General features: G+C 37.5%; 1 protein-coding gene across 1 annotated transcript; it reads right to left on the bottom strand.

The window, feature by feature from the left end:
* Nucleotides 1–814: 814 nt before the first annotated feature.
* LOC117634125 (L-galactono-1,4-lactone dehydrogenase, mitochondrial) lies at nucleotides 815–15,248 on the bottom strand. The gene is given in 8 exon segments (XM_034368056.1): nucleotides 815–1,187; nucleotides 1,551–1,691; nucleotides 2,853–3,056; nucleotides 3,058–3,256; nucleotides 3,932–4,117; nucleotides 4,838–5,079; nucleotides 5,207–5,681; nucleotides 13,693–15,248. Coding segments are annotated over 8 exon segments (1,782 nt in total). The 5' UTR covers nucleotides 13,869–15,248; the 3' UTR covers nucleotides 815–1,028.
* Between the last annotated feature and the right edge of the window lie 4 nt (nucleotides 15,249–15,252).

The following is a 15,252-nucleotide window of genomic DNA, read 5'->3' as shown; positions in this document are numbered from 1 at the left end:
TCATCAATGGGGTCTAACCCAGTGGGAAAGAGCCTTGACTTGCAGAATAATGGTCTCAAGTTCTAACCTTATAACCCCTTGGTAGTGTGTGTGTGTGTGTGTGAGCAACTCCCTCCCCTTTATAGTTTAGACTATCGATTATATTTTTTAAAAATAATAATAAATAAAAAAACTCGCAAGCAAAAATCCAACAGAATCACTGCAGAAATTAGTGGACTTAAATACCTAAAACCCAAATTACTGCAGCCCCGAGCACTATGGATCTCCTCATAGTGGAACCTATTCGTCCTATACTTGTAGCATTCAAAACTGCCTACTTTTTTCCCTAGTCCTGTCAATTGATGCTAATCATTTTGTTTCTTTTGTGATATCTATTGGTGCAGCCTCTTCGCCTTATGCTGCTGTTGGCTTTGTGAGGAATGCTTCTGAATTTACTATAAGCACGACTACCATAATAGCTTCTTAGCTTACTCTTTTATCTTTGTTTAGCTTGGGGCGGTTACCTGACTGTTATTATTTTTCCCTGTGTATCCACATATTGTAATAATATACCATCATATTTTCCTTTTCTGCTCAGTCTTCTTATTTTTCCCTGCGTCTGTCTATTCTCCTTATACGTAAGTACATTATACAAGTTACATCAACGCAACAAGAACATTTGAATGGGTTAAACATATTTTCTACACAATATTTGCTCACTATTACTCAGGGTATGCGAGGTACACATAGACCCTAATTGAATTGTTTTGGCACTTCCCAATTTTTCAAACAAGCAACTTTTATCGAGAAAGTCAATATATTTGAGATCGAAGGCTGTGTCCAAAAGGTTTTTCCTTTTTACCATTATCAATAAACGTAATAATACACCACATCGTATCTCATGTTTCCTCTTAAATTTACAGTTATATTCTTAGGTCTAAAGATGCTCGAGGCAGATTTGGCGGAATTTTTTTTTTATTGAAGCTAAAATGCATTCAAATTTAGTGAAAAGCCATATTAATCAATAACTAACCACTGAAGGATGCTTCTCAAATGGTATCCGATAATGGGAACAGCTTTTCCAGCTTGTTATTTGAAAGGATCCTGCTCGGGTCCAACTCCTTTCGTGCTTTATTGTATGCATCAACTGGAAAACGCTTTCTTAGCCTGGCCTGGAGAGAGGCAAGCTCTTCTTTGTCCTTTGGAACCTGTGCACGATACGCATGTCTAAATAAAATGCACAACAGTGATAATATAACATGTTTTATTCAGCCATTTTACAAAAGATAAATTGGTAGAATTCCTAAAAGAAGCAGCTTGATCAGCTACAAAACAACTTTAATCTGGACACGTTACAATAGGTGTTGCCTTAGAAAAAAAATTTGTTGTTGAGATTGCAAGTGAATGCAAACCCTGTAAAAAATTAAGTTTGCTAAGATGTTGGAAATTTAGCATGAGTTTGAGGGTATTGAAAACAATAAATTCACTCTTCAGGATTCCACAATATCATGGTGGTAACATCATTTTAGAAAGATTCTACGAAGACAATCATCTAAGATGACATTTAATACCTCAATCTTTGCCCAGTGTTCATAAGCGGAATACTTATCCCACAACTGTACTTGGGTCAGACGCCTGTAGTGGAAAAACTCTTCTGTAATTTCCTTTCTTTGGCGGGCATCCGTTGTAGGAAGGTACATGATTATACCAACCTGATACAAAATTTAAAACAGCTTTTACACATGAGCATTGTAGTTGGTAACAGCATTTGATAAGAGAGTTAACTAATTCCACATACATGTAACATAGCAGAGGTGTGTAATATTTTGGCCAGGGTGAGTATCCAATACAGATACAGCCCCAAATAAGGATATGGATACTAATATGATCATTGTATGTTACTACACTTATTTACTTGGTGGTTGATTGTTTTTTGTCACATTTAAATCATTTTCACAAAAACCTTTTCTCAATTGTCCAATGCAAAATTAAGTATTTACGTTTAGTAGTTGAAAAAATCTAAAAGTACCATTGGCCAATTCTATTCCTATCAAAATTGGGTGCGCATTCTTAATTTATAATTTGTATATAGTGTTGAGAGTACTGTACCACATCGTGGAAGTAAAGCCTCGCAGAGTAGTACTAAGATACATGATGCCCCTGGGCTTCTCTACCCATTGTCAACTGTTGTTGGGTTGGATGTAAGATACAAGATACTAAACAAGTTAAATAGGTGTACAAAATTAAGATACTATAGTACCTCATCTTTTTCATTCTTTGGAGTTTATTTTTTTTTTGGTCGTAGACAAATTAGTTTTTGACGGACTTCTTGTTCATCCTACGTATTTTCTGTCACTTTACTCATAAAGTTTGGTTCTTATAAAAACAAATACATGCGAAGTAGGTTGAATTCTCATAAAGGTGCTAAATGGTGACCTATTTCAAGTGGGTTGTATCATGTCATATCATTAACAAGGTCCATTTATTACACGGGTCAATGGGTTCTGGATGAAATCTGTTTATTAACAGGTTACACAGGTAGAGATGTGTTACCTATTTAATAAATATGTCATGTTCATGTAAGAACCTATGCCAGAAACACCAGTAATAAGCACAAACATCCTCCGTATGTTCAATGTAAAGGGAACATACTTTTACACTAAACCCCAGAAGACTTGTACCACCAATTCATCTATCATGCTTAATCAAGGTAAAATAAAAAAAAGCTTAACCCTAAAATTGTCTTGTATGCATGGTCAACAAGTGATTAACGTTTTTATACCACTGACACCTTTCTAATTCAAGATATGCATAAGGAATTAACCCAAGGGATATAAAGAACAATGCGAAGAAACATTGGTTCATGAAATTACCCACGAAAATATATCATCGTCTTTTGTACTTGAAGCTGGACTCATGGGGCTCTTAGTGCATGCTGTCCAGCGCTGCTCTATTGGAGCAGGTGCTGGTACCTTGTTCTTCTCTATGAGCTGCTTTACATCTTCTATGTATTCAAGGTCTTTCAAGCTTGGTTTGGAAAGGGTTCCAACTGGAAAACAAGTTTCTGAAACCCACTGTTTGACCACCACAATCAAAGCCCAGAATTTCATCACTCCATCCCACTCTGTATCCCTCTGACTTCCTCCAGAATTCAGCCTCAGCTTGATTAACTTTTACAACATGATCTTTGTCGAGAGGATCTAGGGCAAGCAGTTTATCTCTCAACTCTGTAAATGACAGCTCATTTATGTCCACGTCATTCTTAACTGGAACTACACTGCAAGTAAAATGTGTAAATGGTTAGCTGCAACGAACAGATGAATCAGCACAATAGCAATATGGGAGTTTTTGAGTATATGAAGCAAAAAAGAACAGATAATAGAGGAAGAACAATGGAGGACCAGTAATCCGTTTTATGCTAACACAACAACACCAAAGACAGCTCTAGGAGTTCGCAATCCATGCCCACCAACCTGCATACAACATTCCAGTTGGGATTTCACGACCTGGGTTGACCTTGGTTAAACCAACCCCAACCAAGCTTGCCCAAGCTTACAAGAGTATAAGCGTATGCATCTATATTAAGTGCTAATGAGTATTGTCTTAACAGTATATAAACAGAGTTCCAAGTTCTATTAGTAAGAAATCTGGAATATCAAAGCCACTGAACATTGAAACAGAGAAATGAAAGAAAAAAGCAGTCATTTAAGACCATGTTGCAAAAAGTTTTTGTTTCCCATTTCACCACATAGCTCTAGCAGTACTTTGATGCCTTTACTTTATTGCACTTGCACAGGTCCTCTAAGCCAAGAGAATATGAAAATAAAGAAAATGATAAATGATAAAAGGGAATAAAAGACATTCAGCCTGTACAGCTTATTGTCCTTCAGCTCAAACAGGAGAAAATATCTTGCTAGATTATATGGTTGACAGGACCAGGAAACAACTTTACCTGCACTTCTGGAGGCATTCGTTGTAGAGATCTCGAACATGCTGTATGGCTTCATCGCTGCTATATTTGGGTTTGAACTTTGGGGGACCTTTCCATTTTGATACAGGGTTACACGTCACAACCACAACAGTGTCGCTATATGGAATATAAAGGCACTTCACATGTTTATTCTCAGATAGTAATTTCCTGTGAAACAAACAGATCATGTATCATTCATTTCCTGATTCCATATCGCGCTATAATACTAATGGTGCATAAGCGCACAGTGAGTCAAAATACGAGAGAGAGAGAGAGAGAGAGAGAGAGAGAGAGAGAATTCGTTAAAAATAAGCAAAAACAGGACATACAGAGGGAGAGAAGAATTCGTTATAAATAAGAAAAAACAGTACATACAGCTTACCCTTACTAAGCAATGACTTGAGAGTTAAGAACCACATGTACATGTTGATGCATCAGTGATCGACAATTTTTATGTTTCACTGGAAAGTGTTGCTATCACTAGCTGAAATGACCATTCTTTTATAATGTTTTATTGTTAGCAGCTGTGAAGTGAGACTAAAATTTTCAAAATTTGAGCTTTTTCTAACTTACCTTTTTTGTGAGTGGTTTTTATTGTAGTTTCTCTTTTTTCTTCCAAAAAAAAAATCACTAGATGAAATTCAATGAAGGGTTTGCATTACAAGCCACCAAATCTCAGCACTCAATGGAAGTGTTTTCACCATCCCTTAAAACATTGTAAAACCCTAGCTCCAAACCAAACAATGGTTGCCTCACACTCAATAGTTTTCATCTTTCCATAAACTTGTTGCAATTTGCAACTTGCAAGCAACACTCATGCATTTTGCACTTACTATCTGAATGAAAGATAAACCAATAAATCTAACAATGAAAGGAATAAATAATTACTTATGATTTTTCTTGATCTCTTCCATGTTTGAGACAGAAGTGTGCTCTACAAGCTCCTGTCTCTCAACGCACTGGATGGTGACTTCAGCAACCACTCCAAGGCCACACCGGGCTAAACAAAACAGCTCTGGATCTTTCTCTTTAGAGATTTCTATTGTTCCCTTAGCAGGAGTGACCAGCTTCATACTGATCACCTGTTCATCCATCGGAGGCAATTTTGCACCAGTACCATGTGCACCAACCTACACGCATATGAACATGAGGCAAAGAGAAAGATCATATTAGCAAAAATCAAAATGTGATAAGGCCAGTCAATTGGAAACAGTTAAACCAAAACCCACATCAAACTTAACAAAAAAACAAACCAACCTGCAAAATGCCACCAATCTGCTGCTTCCTAATGGAGGCAAAGTTCTGCAGAGTAAGGCCATGTTCCTTGATCCCATCCACCAATTCCTGCACCCTTATCCCAGCTTGCACTCTCACCCTCTTCTTCTCCTTATCCACCTCCAAAACCTTATCCATCAGCGCCAAATTGACCATTCCAGCCCTGGACAATCCAATCCCATTCGGGGACAACCCGGACCCGACCGGCCGAATCCGGGTTTTCTTCTCACGGGCATCTTTGACAGCCTTTTCCAGCTCCTCATGGGTCTCAGGCTGGTGGAAAACCCGGGTCTGGACCCCGTGGGTCCCGCTCCAGTTGGAGACTGTGTGGAGCTCCTCGGGCAGAGGAGCATAGCGGAAAATCTGGGCTTTTTTGTGCCTGGCGTTTTCAGGGAAAGGGAAGGAGTAGTAGGTGGCTGCAGCGGAGAACAAGACGAGGGCTGTGTAGCCCAAGTACTTGCGGAGCTCAGAGGCTGTAAGGAGTTTTTAGCAAATTTTGGTTTATTTTTCTGATTTTTTAAAATAATTTTTGTGAATTTTTTAAGAAAAACAATAACAAAATATAAAAAGAAAACCTAAATAACAAGTGGCTGCACAAGAGAGTGACACATTTGAGAAGAATTGAAGGCTAACTAGTCAGACGCTGCCACATGCCATTGCCTTCAATTTATTGTTATTTTCAATGTTTAAACTTCCAAAATTCATAATCAATTTATAAAACTCATAAAAGTAAATCAAAATTCTGCGAAATCATTATGACATTTTCTCCATATTTGATGTTTTAAAATATAATTTTGATTTAGAAAACAATTCAAATAATTTCTCAAACTCAATTTTGCGCGACTAAGGGCCAGTTTGGCATTGCTGTGCTGTGAAAATAATCGCAGTCAGATTTGTTGTGAGAGAAAGCAGTTTAGCTTTTGATAAACTTTTTTGTTAAAAGTGTTGTTGGTACTAATTCCTGCATAATCATAAAATGATTCTCGCATAATCATTAAACCTAGCGCTTCTTTAAAACTGATTTCCGAATAATTAGAAAATGAAAGCATTATTAGCTGTTTTCCCTTATAGCTTTTTCTCACAACAATTTTTAACAATGAGATATTTTCTCATAATTTACCAAACGGGTTGTGTTTCCCAAATTTTTTCTAAAAATCACTTATTACCCAAAATAAGTTTTATTATTTTGCCACGGGCATTAAGTTTGAGAGAATTAACTTTTATTATTTGCCACGATCATGCCTTCATAGCAATCTTCCCATCGAGGTAATAAAGACATTTTCATCGTTATATTATACAGTTATTCTCTCATCCAGATGTCCTCACGTTATTATCGTGCGAATGTCATTGTAAACAGAAAAAAAAAACATAGATGGGTAATAGAATATTAGCATATGAGAATTTCTATATATATACACACACGTGAATACCATCAATACAATCACAACATGATATGGTCATTCACCAAAAAATACCATCCATTTCTCTAAACACTAAGAAAATTCATTTAAAATCAAAACAGGTTCCATTTACCCATGAACTGTTGTCGAAAAAGTCCATATAATTTTAAATCAACAAAAGAATTTATAAACCACATCAGCATGTGAATCATAAGCCATTAACATTATGCAAATCCACATTATAATAAATATAATAGTTATTAAATTTTTTAAAGATAAATTAAAATATCGCAGCTCACAGGAGCATATGTCAACACCTTGTTCTTAGTGCATTTCTTTTATAAAATAGTGGAAGCATATATTCTCTGTATAAATAAGCATTAAAATTGTGAACAATTATCACTGATTGAACACCTGTAGAGAATTCTTGTTTTCACACCTTTTATCGACTCTTTTTATGCTTTTTCCACTGCTTTTTATTCTCCTCTTCAGCAAGTAAAGAAACCAAATGAAAAGCAACCCGCATGTCTTTTGGATTTAGGACCTTGTTTTCTTGCCTTTTATTAGCCTTTCCTGCTTGCTTTTGGAATTGTGTGACGTGGATGAACCTTTGCTTTATTTCAGTGTTTTAATGCAAATTTTGGCTCACCAATCTGGCTTCAAACAATTGATGCTGAGAAGATGATAGCAGCCAAAAGTTGAAGGACGTATCTGGAGCCCTCTTTCAAGAATCAGAACCACATGTCAGCTGGACAGATTCATAACCAAACTCAAACCCACAATATGCTCTGCCTTTAGAAAAAGGCTCTTTAGACATTACATTACTAGAAGCCGACCAATATCAGAATCTTTACTCCATTATACCATTATAGGGTTCATGAGCCTCTATATATATGCATTCACAGATGAATCAACATTTACACTACCACATACAGATTTATACTAGAGTAACCTAGACACCGATCTTTGAATCGAATTTGATCTTTCGTCTCAAGTTAGGTCATAGCTTCTGCTGTTTCTTCTCCAAGATGACCAAGACACAGGCACAAGAGAACCAACCTCCAGCAGGTACCTTCTTTCTGTGCGACAAATTTTATTTTTATCCTTACGATATAGCAGGACTCACTTCTGTTTTTTTTTTTTTATAAATATATTTTTAAATATGGTTTTGGTTTGAAGGATACCCAACTGCATCTGGGAATCCCCCAACTGGGAAGAAGTTTAGGCCTCGGACAAAAAAGAAGGGAGACAAGGGCTTTATTGAGGGATGGTAAGTTGTTAGACATCTTATTTTGCATCAGTTTTTTTTCCTTTCAATCATCATTGTAAAAATTTCTTAAATCTTAGAAAAGCAAGAGACCTGCTACCTAACTCATAAGTCACCAACAGCGTCTAGCCCAGTAAAAAAGAGCCTTGACTTGCAAACCAATGGTCTCAAGTTCTAACCTCATGGCCCATTGGTACTGTGTGTGAGTAACCCCCTCCCCCTTGTAGTTTAGACTATCGATTGTATTAAAAAATAAAAATAAAATAAAAAAACTCACAAGCCAAAATCCAATAGAATCACTGCAGAAATTAGTGGACTTGTACCTAAAACCCAAATTACTGCATCCCCGAGCACTATGGATCTCCTCATAGTGGAACCTATTCGTCCTATACTTGTAGCATTCAAAACTGCCTACTTTTTTCCCTAGTCCTGTCAATTGATGCTAATCATTTTGTTTCTTTTGTGATATCTATTGGTGCAGCCTCTTCGCCTTATGCTGCTGTTGGCTTTGTGAGGAATGCTTCTGAATTTACTATAAGCACGACTACCATAATAGCTTCTTAGCTTACTCTTTTATCTTTGTTTAGCTTGGGGCGGTTACCTGACTGTTATTATTTTTCCCTGTGTATCCACATATTGTAATAATATACCATCATATTTTCCTTTTCTGCTCAGTCTTCTTATTTTTCCCTGCGTCTGTCTATTCTCCTTATACGTAAGTACATTATACAAGTTACATCAACGCAACAAGAACATTTGAATGGGTTAAACATATTTTCTACACAATATTTGCTCACTATTACTCAGGGTATGCGAGGTACACATAGACCCTAATTGAATTGTTTTGGCACTTCCCAATTTTTCAAACAAGCAACTTTTATCGAGAAAGTCAATATATTTGAGATCGAAGGCTGTGTCCAAAAGGTTTTTCCTTTTTACCATTATCAATAAACGTAATAATACACCACATCGTATCTCATGTTTCCTCTTAAATTTACAGTTATATTCTTAGGTCTAAAGATGCTCGAGGCAGATTTGGCGGAATTTTTTTTTTATTGAAGCTAAAATGCATTCAAATTTAGTGAAAAGCCATATTAATCAATAACTAACCACTGAAGGATGCTTCTCAAATGGTATCCGATAATGGGAACAGCTTTTCCAGCTTGTTATTTGAAAGGATCCTGCTCGGGTCCAACTCCTTTCGTGCTTTATTGTATGCATCAACTGGAAAACGCTTTCTTAGCCTGGCCTGGAGAGAGGCAAGCTCTTCTTTGTCCTTTGGAACCTGTGCACGATACGCATGTCTAAATAAAATGCACAACAGTGATAATATAACATGTTTTATTCAGCCATTTTACAAAAGATAAATTGGTAGAATTCCTAAAAGAAGCAGCTTGATCAGCTACAAAACAACTTTAATCTGGACACGTTACAATAGGTGTTGCCTTAGAAAAAAAATTTGTTGTTGAGATTGCAAGTGAATGCAAACCCTGTAAAAAATTAAGTTTGCTAAGATGTTGGAAATTTAGCATGAGTTTGAGGGTATTGAAAACAATAAATTCACTCTTCAGGATTCCACAATATCATGGTGGTAACATCATTTTAGAAAGATTCTACGAAGACAATCATCTAAGATGACATTTAATACCTCAATCTTTGCCCAGTGTTCATAAGCGGAATACTTATCCCACAACTGTACTTGGGTCAGACGCCTGTAGTGGAAAAACTCTTCTGTAATTTCCTTTCTTTGGCGGGCATCCGTTGTAGGAAGGTACATGATTATACCAACCTGATACAAAATTTAAAACAGCTTTTACACATGAGCATTGTAGTTGGTAACAGCATTTGATAAGAGAGTTAACTAATTCCACATACATGTAACATAGCAGAGGTGTGTAATATTTTGGCCAGGGTGAGTATCCAATACAGATACAGCCCCAAATAAGGATATGGATACTAATATGATCATTGTATGTTACTACACTTATTTACTTGGTGGTTGATTGTTTTTTGTCACATTTAAATCATTTTCACAAAAACCTTTTCTCAATTGTCCAATGCAAAATTAAGTATTTACGTTTAGTAGGTGAAAAAATCTAAAAGTACCATTGGCCAATTCTATTCCTATTAAAATTGGGTTCTTAATTTATAATTTGTATATAGTGTTGAGAGTACTGTACCACATCGTGGAAGTAAAGCCTCGCAGAGTAGTACTAAGATACATGATGCCCCTGGGCTTCTCTACCCATTGTCAACTGTTGTTGGGTTGGATGTAAGATACAAGATACTAAACAAGTTAAATAGGTGTACAAAATTAAGATACTATAGTACCTCATCTTTTTCATTCTTTGGAGTTTATTTTTTTTTTGGTCGTAGACAAATTAGTTTTTGACGGACTTCTTGTTCATCCTACGTATTTTCTGTCACTTTACTCATAAAGTTTGGTTCTTATAAAAACAAATACATGCGAAGTAGGTTGAATTCTCATAAAGGTGCTAAATGGTGACCTATTTCAAGTGGGTTGTATCATGTCATATCATTAACAAGGTCCATTTATTACACGGGTCAATGGGTTCTGGATGAAATCTGTTTATTAACAGGTTACACAGGTAGAGATGTGTTACCTATTTAATAAATATGTCATGTTCATGTAAGAACCTATGCCAGAAACACCAGTAATAAGCACAAACATCCTCCGTATGTTCAATGTAAAGGGAACATACTTTTACACTAAACCCCAGAAGACTTGTACCACCAATTCATCTATCATGCTTTATCAAGGTAAAAAAAAACAAAAAACAAAAAAAAAAACCTTAACCCTAAAATTGTCTTGTACGCATGGTCAACAAGTAATTAACGTTTTTATACCACTGACACCTTTCTAATTCAAGATATGCATATGGAATTAACCCAAGAGATATAAAGAACAATGCGAAGAAACATTGGTTCATGAAATTACCCACGAAAATATATCATCGTCTTTTGTACTTGAAGCTGGACTCATGGGGCTCTTAGTGCATGCTGTCCAGCGCTGCTCTATTGGAGCAGGTGCTGGTACCTTGTTCTTCTCTATGAGCTGCTTTACATCTTCTATGTATTCAAGGTCTTTCAAGCTTGGTTTGGAAAGGGTTCCAACTGGAAAACAAGTTTCTGAAACCCACTGTTTGACCACCACAATCAAAGCCCAGAATTTCATCACTCCATCCCACTCTGTATCCCTCTGACTTCCTCCAGAATTCAGCCTCAGCTTGATTAACTTTTACAACATGATCTTTGTCGAGAGGATCTAGGGCAAGCAGTTTATCTCTCAACTCTGTAAATGACAGCTCATTTATGTCCACGTCATTCTTAACTGGAACTACACTGCAAGTAAAATGTGTAAATGGTTAGCTGCAACGAACAGATGAATCAGCACAATAGCAATATGGGAGTTTTTGAGTATATGAAGCAAAAAAGAACAGATAATAGAGGAAGAACAATGGAGGACCAGTAATCCGTTTTATGCTAACACAACAACACCAAAGACAGCTCTAGGAGTTCGCAATCCATGCCCACCAACCTGCATACAACATTCCAGTTGGGATTTCACGACCTGGGTTGACCTTGGTTAAACCAACCCCAACCAAGCTTGCCCAAGCTTACAAGAGTATAAGCGTATGCATCTATATTAAGTGCTAATGAGTATTGTCTTAACAGTATATAAACAGAGTTCCAAGTTCTATTAGTAAGAAATCTGGAATATCAAAGCCACTGAACATTGAAACAGAGAAATGAAAGAAAAAAGCAGTCATTTAAGACCATGTTGCAAAAAGTTTTTGTTTCCCATTTCACCACATAGCTCTAGCAGTACTTTGATGCCTTTACTTTATTGCACTTGCACAGGTCCTCTAAGCCAAGAGAATATGAAAATAAAGAAAATGATAAATGATAAAAGGGAATAAAAGACATTCAGCCTGTACAGCTTATTGTCCTTCAGCTCAAACAGGAGAAAATATCTTGCTAGATTATATGGTTGACAGGACCAGGAAACAACTTTACCTGCACTTCTGGAGGCATTCGTTGTAGAGATCTCGAACATGCTGTATGGCTTCATCGCTGCTATATTTGGGTTTGAACTTTGGGGGACCTTTCCATTTTGATACAGGGTTACATGTCACAACCACAACAGTGTCGCTATATGGAATATAAAGGTACTTCACATGTTTATTCTCAGATAGTAATTTCCTGTGAAACAAACAGATCATGTATCATTCATTTCCTGATTCCATATCGCGCTATAATATTAATGGTGCATAAGCGCACAGTGAGTCAAAATACGAGAGAGAGAGAGAGAGAGAGAGAGAGAGAGAGAGAATTCGTTAAAAATAAGCAAAAACAGGACATACAGAGGGAGAGAAGAATTCGTTATAAATAAGAAAAAACAGTACATACAGCTTACCCTTACTAAGCAATGACTTGAGAGTTAAGAACCACATGTACATGTTGATGCATCAGTGATCGACAATTTTTATGTTTCACCGGAAAGTGTTGCTATCACTAGCTGAAATGACCATTCTTTTATAATGTTGTATTGTTAGCAGTTGTGAAGTGAGACTAAAATTTTCAAAATTTGAGCTTTTTCTAACTTACCTTTTTTGTGAGTGGTTTTTATTGTAGTTTCTCTTTTTTCTTCCAAAAAGAAAATATATCACTAGATGAAATTCAATGAAGGGTTTGCATTACAAGCCACCAAATCTCATCACTCAATCGAAGTGTTTTCACCATCCCTTAAAACATTGTAAAACCCTAGCTCCAAACCAAACAATGGTTGCCTCACACTCAATAGTTTTCATCTTTCCATAAACTTGTTGCAATTTGCAACTTGCAAGCAACACTCATGCATTTTGTACTTACTATCTGAATGAAAGATAAACCAATAAATCTAACAATGAAAGGAATAAATAATTACTTATGATTTTTCTTGATCTCTTCCATGTTTGAGACAGAAGTGTGCTCTACAAGCTCCTGTCTCTCAACGCACTGGATGGTGACTTCAGCAACCACTCCAAGGCCACCAAGGCCACACCGGGCTAAATAAAACAGCTCTGGATCTTTCTCTTTAGAGATTTCTATTGTTCCCTTAGCAGGAGTGACCAGCTTCATACTGATCACCTGTTCATCCATCGGAGGCAATTTTGCACCAGTACCATGTGCACCAACCTACACGCATATGAACATGAGGCAAAGAGAAAGATCGTATTAACAAAAATCAAAATGTGATAAGGCCAGTCAATTGGAAACAGTTAAACCAAAACCCACATCAAACTTAACAAAAAAACAAACCAACCTGCAAAATGCCACCAATCTGCTGCTCCCTAATGGAGGCAAAGTTCTGCAGAGTAAGGCCATGTTCCTTGATCCCATCCACCAATTCCTGCACCCTTATCCCAGCTTGCACTCTCACCCTCTTCTTCTCCTTATCCACCTCCAAAACCTTATCCATCAGCGCCAAATTGACCATTCCAGCCCTGGACAATCCAATCCCATTCGGGGACAACCCGGACCCGACAGGCCGAATCCGGGTTTTCTTCTCATGGGCATCCTTGACAACCTTTTCCAGCTCCTCAAGGGTCTCAGGCTGGTGGAAAACCCGGGTCTGGACCTCATGGGTCCCGCTCCAGTTGGAGACTGTGTGGAGCTCCTCGGGCAGAGGAGCATAGCGGAAAATCTGGGCTTTTTTGTGCTTGGCGTTTTCAGGGAAAGGGAAGGAGTAGTAGGTGGCTGCAGCGGAGAACAAGACGAGGGCTGTGTAGCCCAAGTACTTGCGGAGCTCAGAGGCTGATGAAGATGCCGATGGCGATGAAAGACTGGAACATGCGCGTGCTGGGCTTAATGGGTTCAGTGGGTTTTGGGGGATGGCGGTGGAAATGTGCGGCTTGAGGTGGTTGTGGTGGTGGAGGGACTGGAGTGAGCGTCTGAGAGTGAGAGCTCTGAGCATTTTTCCGTTTTTTCCTTTCTTTTTTTCTTCCTCCGCTCCTCCTTCCCTCTTTAGTATTTGGGATCGGAAAATTTACAAAAATAGCCAAAACTTCACCTCTTATTTCAAAAATATCAATTTTTGTATCAATTTCAAATATGACAAAAAGCTTACTTAAATAAATACAAATACTCTCAAATTTAAAATCCACATAAACCTCAAAAAGAAAATCCTTGGCTCGTTGGCTCAGTTTCTTCTTCATACTATATTTACAAAATTATCAAACTTCTAGAAGTTTGCTTTATCAAGTAATTATAAAATTAAAAATGATGTCCTGTTTTTGTATCTTTTAATCTTGCATCGTCTGGAGTTTAGAGTGCTTAGAAAACTCCCTTTTCCTTTGTATTAAAGATGGTCATGGTGGAGGTTACAATTTAATTTTATAAAAATAAAAAAAAAAGTTGTCATCCAGAAAAGAGGAACCGTATTTGTGGTCGAATGTGGATTTGGAAGTTTCCATGCTAGGGAATACTTTGGCCTCTGGTGGTACCATGAAAGCTCGATTACTCTTAGATATGTTCCATATGTCACCATTGACACTCGAAAGCGATTTTGAGGTGAGTAGACTCCCCTGTGCCACAACCGTCTATGATGTATTTTACATCATGGAGACACTCTAGGACTGGACTCTCTTCACGTTCGTGTAATGCCTGCCTTTGAAGCTCCCAACCTTCTCCTTGGTTTTGCTGACTTAATGTCCATGGGTGCGGCATTTCTGGTGATGGAGATTATAACTCCCTTGAGCCCCATCCAAAGTGCTATGATTTAATATTATTAATTCACTTTAAGCCTAATGATACCTTCTTCCCCTCAAGAACTATGCTGGAGGGTGAGTTCTAGGATTCAATCTTACATGAGTTCTTGTGTAATTTACCTATGCCAAAAGATACGATCTATAGAAGAAAACATCACCGATGCCCTTTCTTGGGTAAGGTAGGAAGCTGCAGAGAGGAAGCCAAATAGGGCCTACTTGTGGCCTTCCTAACACCAATCACCTTGTTCACAGTGTGTGATGTGAGACATGTCATTTGGCAACTTGGCTTAATAGTATCACACCTAACACCTAACACCGCCACCACTACCACCAACACCAGCATCACTCATTTATATTAGATTCATACCTCTAAAAAGATAGACATTAAATTCCGTAGACTTTTAGGTTAGCCAAAAAGATAAACATTAAACGCCATCGACATCACCAGCTCTACCAAATTGCGATGACCATGACCATAACCACCCCAAACACCTTAAGCACTAGCAGCCTCACTATCAGAAACGAAGAAAGACATAAAAACAAAGAAGAATCTACAAAGGAGACAAGGCTTCCAAATCTAAGCTAGAGCAG

This window comes from Prunus dulcis, chromosome 7, assembly GCF_902201215.1.
Source record: "Prunus dulcis chromosome 7, ALMONDv2, whole genome shotgun sequence".
Lineage (NCBI taxonomy): Eukaryota > Viridiplantae > Streptophyta > Magnoliopsida > Rosales > Rosaceae > Prunus > Prunus dulcis.
This window is presented reverse-complemented; position numbering and strand designations above follow the sequence as displayed.